Raw genomic sequence first — 9,530 nt, 5'->3', positions numbered from 1 at the left:
AATTTTTTTTCCTTCATTCTCCACATAAAATATTTCAAGAAACAGACCTCAGGAAACGGAAGCAGGCAATAGTGGCTCTCTGCCCAATATTGAGGTGCTGGGGCTGGGAGACCAGGTAAGCAGCCGCCCTGCCCCACCTGCCCTGCCACCTGCCCCACCTCCTCTGGGGACACAAGGTACAAGGCCAGGAAGCACCCCCCCTCAGCCAGTCCCCCTACTTCCGGATGGAAGACAGACTCAGCACCGCAGGACACTGTCAGAATGGAACCACGGCAGAGAAAGTGGAGTAGCCGTGAGCACAGCAGATGTCGCCCTGTCCCCAGCTTAGGAAAAGCCCAGGGCCGGTAGCCTGAGTTTTAGAGCAGTCAGCAGGATCATGGCCCTGCCCTGCACAAGGGGTGCTTGTTGTCAACCTAAGACATGAAAAGGTTCCCAATCAGGGAGGGGTGCAGAACCCAGCCCCAGGGTCTGCCCTGTTCCACCCAAGAGGCAGAAGCCCTTGGAGGGCAGGAGGTGGGAGCGGGCAGCACTCGGGCCCCACAGGAGACCTCTGCCCTCCAGAATGGGTGTTCTGTGCACTAAGCAGGACCAGCCCATCCGTCCCCTCCCTCAGAGGACAGAAAAGGGATGCCACAGCCCTACCTTCCTACAGGGCAAAGTCCACAGGTCCCAGCTCCTCTGTGTGACCTCCAGCTGGTGTCACAGTGTCCCAGACCTCTGCACCACACCCACAGCACAGGACAGGACAGGACAGGAGGGCTGGACAAGTACGTCCCACCATTGACTATGTGGCCCAGGATGAAACACACCTGATGACCTTTGCCCCGTGCAGGATGTGACAGACCCTGTGTGGCACCTGAAGGGAGAGCAGGGAAAAATGAAGCCACATTACTCCTGGCCCAGAGATGTGGCAGGAAGCTTTCCCTGCCCAACATTGTCAAGGGGGCCTGCAGGGGCTGCAGAAGTGGGCACAGAAGGAGGGCATGAGAGGGGCAGGTGCCCATCCTGGCACCCTCCCACCTTGGCACACGTGAAGCCTGTGAGCCTAGGGCTGAGGAGCTGCAGCAGAGGCAGGGGACGTCAGCTATGGGGACAGCGAGATGCCCTGGCCAGCAAACCCTGGAGGTGGCCCATGCTCAGGCTGGGGTATGATGTGGTGCCAGCCTGGCCCTGAGCTCCAGAGCACCATCTCCTGCCACTCTGGGGCCCCTCCTTTCCACCCCTCCCCTCAGGCTGCTGCATCCCAGTCTGTGGAGATCCTCTGATGGCCCCCAGCCCTGCTCCAAAGCTGCCTGCCATGATTTACATTCATTTCTGGCATTTTTTTTCCCTGTACCAAGAATCGAACTCAAGACCTTGTGCTTGCCAGGCAGACGCAGCACCACTGAGCCGCATCCCGGCCCTACAGTCATTTCTAGTTGTGTAATCTACAGGAATCAAAGGTCACTCTTCTCAGCATCAACACCTTTCAACCTATTTGAGAATATCCTTTATGGAGTTTTCTGGACAAAACCTCCCACATCCTTTCCCTTTCCCTTGTACGCACACTGTGTTGAGGGTTACATGCAAACGCGAGGCCAGGTGCTCCTCGGCAAGCTGGCTTCCTGTGACCAATGCCCCCCCAGCCACCACCGCATCCTGGGTCCCAGCCCTTGGGACCCCTGGCCTTACTCAGCAGGGTCCCAGAGGATCCTTGACAGCCAGCAAGGGGCAAGGTGAGTCAAGCGAGGCAGTGTCGGCTCACAGAGGCATGGAGTAGAGTAGGGCTGCCCTGCCCCACTCGGCCTGAGGGACCCGGAAGCCCTCTCTGGGGACGGGCTCCACCAGGAACTCCACACGGCCCTCCTGGCTGGGCCCAGCAGCCTCTACCACCAAGTCCACCACGCGGTACTGGTTGACAAAAGCCAGGCCCAGGAATGCGGGCTCTGGCCCCAGCGGCTCCCTGCCTCTCGCCCCCTCCCAGCAGTGGACTCTGAAGCAGCGGGCTTGGAGGACGAGGTAGGACCAGTGCAGGGTACAGCTGAGTCTCAGCCGGCCCTGGGGACCCTCTACCGCAGAGGTGGGCCGCTGCCAGCGGACCTGTGAGACGGTGACATTCTGTACCTGAGGCAGGGGGGCCAGCAGGCTGTTGGCATCCACCACCTGGCAGGAGAGAAGGCTCGGACAGCTGACACTGGGGAGGCTGAGCGCCCACCGGCACCCACTGCTCCAGCTCCTCCAGGACCCGCCGCCCGCTCTGCTCCGGCAGGAGGTGTCACCCCTCCCGGATGCACACCTGGATCTCTCCCAGGCGACAGATGAAGGTCTCCTCCTCCTGGCTGCCTGGTGGCCGAGACAAGTTCACAAAGAGGTCCCGCAGGAGGCACCCATGCAGGTTCACCTCGTAGCACCTGGGAGAGGCACACAGCTGATCACAGCCGGCCCAGCTCAACAGCATCCAGGCCAGCTGTGCAGTGGTTCCAGCACAGTGGAGGGAGGACGCCCCAGTGTACTCCGGGATGCGGGGACCGTAGGGACCACAGTGACCTTGAGTGCTGTCAGGAAGTGTCCTGGGCTGTGGCAGTGCCACCCCAAACCCAGAGAGTCAGCCCAGGCATCTCCATTCCTCCAGTCCTAGGGACTCTCACAGGGAACCCTGCCTGCTCAAGTTCCCCAAGTATGGCTGCTCCTCCTGGGCTTGGCAGGAAGTAGAGGGACTCACCGCTGGATCCAGCCCCCGTTGAGCTGCTGGCCACAGCGGCCGGCCCATCTGGCCAGTTTGGTGGGGGGCACCCGGAGGGGGTGGGGTCTATGCCTTGAACCCGTTTCTGCTGGAGGGGGAGACAAGGGCTTGAGGAAAGAGAATCTCAAAGGAAAATGTGGGAGCCGGGCACGCTGTAATCCCAGCACTTGGGAGGCTAAGGAAGGAGGATCACTGTGACTTTGAGACCAGCCTGGGCTACATAGTGAGACCCTGTCTCAAAAAACCAAAAAAAAAAAAAAAGAAAAGAAAATGTGGGGATGGGGCAGAGGAAGTGGAATGTACCCTCAGCAGAAAAATTCCAGGGCCCAGATCAGACTGTGGAGCGGAGGGTCTGGGACTACCAGAGAGGGATTGGAGTAGAATAAATGAGTCCCCGCCTGGGTTGGCCAAGCTCACTCACCCTGGCTCTTCCCCACTTGTCCTCTCCCCTCCCCTGGCTAACCTCTGAAATGCCCTAGCCAGCAGGAAATCCATATTCTACCCACCTAGGAGACCGCCAATGCCCAATAGGGCCACAGGGCAGAGGTTCTGGCCCTGAAATGAGTCCATGCGTCCAAGCCTGGACCACAGGCTGCCGCAGCTCCCACCAAGGCAGGATGTACCCAATACCAGCTCCTCCCCTGCCGCCTGGGCCTGTCTAGACTTTCCTTCCTCGAGGGTCCCCAGCAGCCAGCGCCTCACCATTCATCACGGAGATGCTGCCGACGTGACAACTGTCGGCATCCCCTGTAGTGAGTTCCAAAGCAACTGTGACATCTGTGGACCCCTCAAGCTTATACACCAAGGACAGGAAGATTTTGTGCGGTGCCGGGACCTGCAGGGAAAACAACCTGGAGGAGAAAGACCTTGTGAGAGGCCGTGGGTACTCTGCACAGACACTGGCACTTGCTCTCAATTGCGTGGGCCAGCCCCAGTCTGCCAGGGACAGGGAGCCCAGCAGGGCAGGGCGGCCAGGTTCTCCTGCAGGCCGGGGGTGAAGTTCTGGCACACTTCCCAATGTCCCTCACATGAGCTGTCTTGGGCAGTCACACTCAGAGGCAGAAAGAACGGTGCTTCTGGGGCCAACGACGGTGGTCGTTTTCATTCTGAAAACGACAAAGCTCTAGAGATCTCCTGCATGACCCTGCATACAGCTGGTACCGCTGTCTGGACACCTGAGAACGGTTCTGACCATTTCCCATCATGTGTTTTTTACCATTTTTTTTACACCAATCTGGGTCCTGTCCTCTGCGGCCACACTGCCCGGCTTTGGGACCGACCCGGGGTGAGAAGCTGGCGGCCCATGCCCACCCCCTCACTCACCCACCTCACAGCCACGCTGCCGACCTCAGGCGGGATCACCCCCTGCAGAAGCAGTGAGCTGCCCCCGTGCCAGGAGTCTGCCAGGCAGCAGTGCACCTTCACCCAGCCCTGGCCGTCACCGGGCAGCTTGTGTTCACCAAACAGAGGCTGCGTCTCCTGGGCACTCGGGTGGTACCAAGGCCCCACAGCCTGCTCCTGCGGGAGGGGGAGGACCAGACAGTTGCAGGAAGGCTGCCTTTGCAGAGGCAGGCACAGCAGGTGTGCCGGGGAGGGGACAGAAAAGGCCACTGGCCCGCCTGCTTGGACCCTCAGGCTCCCTCTCACCCACCCGGCCGGCTGAGGCCATGACTGACAGGAGGAAGGGCTCCTTCCCCACCCTGGGCACCCTCACGGTGGTCTGCACACCTGTCCGTAGCAGACTCTTCGTGTCCCCATGCCCAGGCAGAAGGACGTGACGAAGGGCAGGGAGCAGATGCTGTGTGTGGGCAGATAACGCTCCAGCAGCTTCCAGAACCTGCCAGAGACACAGGCAGGCCTTTCTCACCCATGGCTGTGACTGGAGCTTCTCCCTCATCCCCAAGACAGGCCTTCCAGGGGGACTGCAGCTCCCCACCCACCGTCAGCCCCCACACTCCGCCCCCCCATCCTCAGCCTCGTAGCCACTGCACGCAACAAGACTCACCTGTCCTGGTTGTGGAAGAAGCTGCTCTTTTCCAGACACTCGTACACCCAGCCGGGGGCAAAGAGAGCTACGGAGAAGCCATGCTTTCGGATCAGTTCCAGAGACTGGGGGACAGAAGTTAGGGAGACGCTGGCATCAGCCACACTGGGACCCCAGCGTCCAGCAGGCCCCATGAACAGCACATTGCCGGGTCACAGGGGCCAGGCCTCTCGGGCCGGATCAGCAGCAGCTGTCCACACCCATCCAGTCCACTTAAGCTTTATCCCCCTCATCCTGCAAACCGGAAAGTGGTGGGCACTAGAGAGGTAGCAGGAGGAAGGCCCAGAGGGCACAGGCCTGGGACACCATCCACAGTGCTGGCTCTGGACTTCCTCTCTCCCTTGATCATATACCGCTCAGAGGAGAAGAGATTTTCCAGCTATTGGATTAATTTATTACTTAAAGCTTACTGGGCCAGGCATGGTGCTACACACCAGCACTCTGGTGGTAATCCCAGCACTCTGGGAGGCTGAGGCAGAAGGATCTCAAATTCAAGCCCAGTTTGGGCAAATAAGCGACTTTGTGAGACTCTGTCTCAAAAAGGGAAGGGAGTGCTGGTAATGCAGCTCAGTGCCAAGGCCCTGGTTTAATCTCTAGGACCAAAAAGCTTATTTAAAAAAAAAAACCTAGCAACTAAGCACATCCCTGCTGCCTAGAAAGGGGCAGCACTGACAGGTGGGAGACAAGTGCCTGCTCTCCCCATGGAGGTGTGCTGCCTGATTCCCTCCTTCCTCACTGCTGATGCCACTCGCCTCGCCCAGAAAACTCACTTGCCGCTACGTGAGCAGGTCCCCCACCGCGGTGCTTCACCTCCACCTCTGGCCCTAGCCTGCCATGAGAGGCAGTGCAGCCCCTGTGGGCTCGGCATCTACCTGGTGGGCAGCAGGTAAGTTCAGGTCTCTTCAAGGCCCACAGTCCAAAAAGGAAGTCAGAGCAAAAGACAAGACCAGCATGGGAGCAGGACGCTTCTGCCCACTAACACCCGGACAACATCTCACTCAATGATGCCTGCCTGCAATCTCAGAACTCTGGGAGGCTGAGGCAGGGGGACTGCAAGTTTAAACCCAGCCTGGGCAACTTAATGCCCTCTGGCACAAGGGGGGCACCCACCTTGTCTGTGTCAAACTGGCCTCCGACCACGTTCCCCCGAGCGAACACGTCCACACCCACGTACACATCGACCAGGCGCTCCCTGGCCTGGCCCAGCATCCGCTCCAGGTGCTCCTCCCGCCAGTTATAGTTGGTAAAGAAGCCATCACATGAGTCAAAGAAGATCCTGAGAGGTGACAGGAAGCTATTGAGGCCCAGGCCTGGGGGCAGCAGGGAGCCCTTCCAGAATCGCTGTTCTCACAGCTCATGGCCCCGGCTAGAGTCTGCTCCCCAGAGCAGGGCCCAGCATGAGTGGTCACCTGCAGTCTCTGCACCGAACCAGGGAGACCAGGCACTGACCAGCCTCCTAACGCCTGGGACAGCAGAGGGCACCAGAGGCTCCCCGCTTCTACGGGAAGCAGGCTGGCCCGGGCTGCCTTCCATCCCCCGAGACTCACCGATTGTGCTCGTTGAGTTCATCCTGCCACTTGAGCTGCCCGCTCTGTACCACACTGTCATACCAGAGCACCAGCCCCGCCGGGACGTGCTGGTGGAGCTGAGCAGTCAGATACCTCAGGAAAGCAGGCGTGTTCTGCACAGCGGCCACCTGGGAGAGAGGAACGGAGATCAGACCTCTGGCGAGGTGAGACCCATCTGTCATGAGAAGCAGCCAGCACAGGACACACAGGACCACACAGAGACCCTGGTCCCCAGCACCCCAAACCCGACAGCCACCGAGATGTATGGCTTGCGTCTGCGTTGAACAAGAACTCAGGAAAAGCTACGATGCAATGGAAGGGCAGGGTGACCGTGGAGAGGAAGCAGAGAGGAGGAAGAGGAAAGATGTGGTTATGCTGAAGCAGCAGCGAAGCCGAGCTCAGTGGGGAAGGCTCGCCTCAATGCCAGGTCACCCAGAGGCCAGAGCCGGCTCTGCCTGGAAGCCAGCAGTGTGCTGCTGTGATCTGGGCCAAGCGAACAGAGAGGGCAGGCAAAACAAGGGCTGCGCGAGGGCGGGTGCCAGGACGGAGGCCACACTCACACTCAAGGAGTTCTCGATGTTGATCAGCCAGCCATCGAAACGAAAAAACTGCGCGATCTGGACCAGCTGATCAGCCACTGCCTGGTAGGAGCGCGGATCCCCAGCCAGGAAGGCTTCGCAGAGCTTTCCCCCATCGTTCCACTCGGTGATGAAGGTTCCTGTGAGACAGAGGGGCCTGAGGTCAGAAGCGTGGCTGGCTCTGCCTCTGGATGGGCAGCATCAGTGCCACCAGAAAGCTTGTGACACATTCAGACCCTCGCCCTGCCCCCCAGACACCCTGTGACTCAGACACCCTGGATGGGGCCGAGCAGTGGGGTCACAGAGGCCCACAAATGGTCCGGACTCAGGCCAGACCTGGAGAGGCACTGTTCTTACACAGCCAGAGGCCAGCAGACCCAGCCACCTTGCATGTGTGACTTTGTTGGGAGACAGCCTGGCCCTCACTGACCCGTCGTCCATGCTTGCTTTCCTGCTGGTCATTACCTTAGTGACCAACGGCCCACAACACCGAAAATCTCTCTTTTCAGGTCCTCTCCCGGCAGGGACCTGGCTCTTACCCAGCACGCAGACCCCATGCCTGTGGGCGACGTTGGTCCAGCCCACCGGGGGGATGGTGACCATGTGGTGGCTGAAGTACACGAAGACATCAATGTACTGCCAGTGGTAGAAGGAGTATGGGCTCTGTGCTGCTGAGCCCTGAATAAACCTGGGTGGGGAAGCAGAACAAGGTCAGGGCTACAGAAGACGGCAAGGACACAGCGACTGTGGGGTAGAGAGCAACCCTGAGGAGAGGCCCTTTGCTCTAGTGGTGCATTCTAACCATGCAAGTGCCATGTGCAGGCCCTGGGCAGGAGGCACAAGCTCCGGTTCTCGCCCCAGAGTGCCCAGGAGGGAACCGCTTTCACCACAGCAGCGGGCATCTGCATGCACTGAGCATTTTAGCCTCTGAGCAGATGAGCGAAAGAGGTGGTGGCAGACAGGCTCAGGTACCAGCCCCATGTCTCTAGCTTCCACTCTGTACAGGGAGGTCGGCGATGCTCCCGAAGCAGCCTCAGACACGGTGCAGTCTGTAAGGCCGGCTCACCCCAGGCTCATCCCCAGCCTGTCTGAGCCTTGGTAGCCAGCTCTGACTCAGCCTTCCTGTCAATCACCACATCCAAGGCTGTTTTATGGACATTTAGGACTCCAGGAGGATCCCAAGGTCAAACCCAGTTTGGGCAACTTAGCAAGATCCTGGCTCAAAATAAAATATTAAAAAAAGAGCTGGGGAATGCAGCTCAGTGCAAAGGTCTTGAGTTCAATCCACCATACTACCTAAAAAATAAAATTCCACTTTGGAGGGAACATGCAGAGTCTAATCACTCTGTACACCAGAGCCAGGGCCAGCAGATCTGGACCAGGACAGAGCTCAGAGAAACAGCCCCACACATACCCTCTCCAACCTACCAGACTCCAAGCTAGGATGCTGGAGCCGAGATAGAAGACCACCCAGGCCAGTGCTCTCCCCATGGGTGTAGCCAAACTAAGGCGGCGGCACAGCCTATCCAAGACTCCAGTCTCCTGACTGCCACCCAGAGCTCTGGGGACACCGCAACACTCTGCCTGTCTCCTCCCCGTCCCCAGGATGGCCAGGGACGAGATCAATGTCCTCACTTGTCTTCCAGGTATCCACCCATCATGTCATGGCACACCAGGGTCCGGGGCCTAGGGCTGCCCAGCGGGGGCTGGCGACACTCTAGGGGCTGCAGGGCCACGTTGAAGCTGTCCTCCGTGAGGGGAGTCCAGGCCAGCAGCTCCTCCAGTGAAGACAGGTAGAAGCTGACAGGTTCGGTGGTTTCCTTGTCATAATATCTAACTGGTCCGAGGAGGGAGACAGTGAGGAATTAGTGGAAATTAGGGGATTCACAGAAATGCCTTGACAATGATGACAGAACTGAGATTGGGTGGGGGGCCACCCTACCCAGAACCCCGAGAGTGGTCACGGAAGTGTTACTCAGAGCCTCCATCTTCTCACCTGGCAAAGGATCCGGACTAAAACTGACCACTTCTCGAAAGACTGCTTCTTCTGGCTCCTCTTTGGTCCTAAGCAAAGAGGATTTTTAAAAAAATTAAATAAAAGAGTGACAAATGCTTGGAAGCAAATGGCTAGGTGCCTGTAGACATGGCTCATATTATTTAACAGAGACTACAAAAGCAAGTACCCGAGAGAGGCTCTCAGGAAGGGGGCTCTTTCCTGTCACCTGCGTTAGCAGCCGGCCTCCCCAGCCCTCTGATGGATAAACTCCTTCCCCACCAACACAGCCAAATCACATGCCCCACACCACAGTCCACACGTCTTGCCCCCCGCTGAAGGACAAGGGCCAGTCAAAGCACTCACAAAGGTAAGGTCCTACAAGCAGGGGTCAGGCTTTCCCTCCCGTCCATGGTTTCCCACGTGGACACCACAAAACACTAACTCTTCAGTATTCACAGGTGGGTGATAAGGGGAAAGACTGCCCTTAGCACATTAAGCTGGGAAACCCTGAATAAGTCTGAATTAAACAGTGTTATTCGGAGGGCGGCAGAACTGAGGATTGTACCCAAGGCCTTCTCACTAAGCAACATTCCCAGACCTTTTCATTTTTTATTTTGTGACA

The 9,530-nt window shown here is 58.4% G+C and overlaps 1 protein-coding gene across 1 annotated transcript; it reads right to left on the bottom strand.

The window, feature by feature from the left end:
• On the bottom strand, positions 1 to 9,318 carry Engase (endo-beta-N-acetylglucosaminidase). The gene is made up of 14 exons (XM_010618735.2): positions 9,272 to 9,318; positions 8,909 to 8,976; positions 8,548 to 8,749; positions 7,452 to 7,600; positions 6,895 to 7,052; positions 6,314 to 6,462; positions 5,877 to 6,042; positions 4,728 to 4,831; positions 4,451 to 4,559; positions 4,050 to 4,240; positions 3,425 to 3,573; positions 2,702 to 2,810; positions 2,276 to 2,390; positions 1 to 2,142 (listed from the first exon to the last, which is right to left on the bottom strand). Exons 1-14 carry the CDS (start codon positions 9,316 to 9,318, stop codon positions 1,741 to 1,743), a joined length of 2,118 nt encoding a protein of 705 aa, XP_010617037.1. The 3' UTR covers positions 1 to 1,740.
• Between the last annotated feature and the right edge of the window lie 212 nt (positions 9,319 to 9,530).

Source organism: Fukomys damarensis, unplaced genomic scaffold, assembly GCF_012274545.1.
Source record: "Fukomys damarensis isolate Sample0158 unplaced genomic scaffold, DMR_v1.0_HiC HiC_scaffold_23, whole genome shotgun sequence".
Classification (NCBI taxonomy): domain Eukaryota; kingdom Metazoa; phylum Chordata; class Mammalia; order Rodentia; family Bathyergidae; genus Fukomys; species Fukomys damarensis.
The sequence above is the reverse complement of the archived record's forward strand: the minus strand, read 5'-3'. Positions and strand labels throughout refer to the sequence as shown.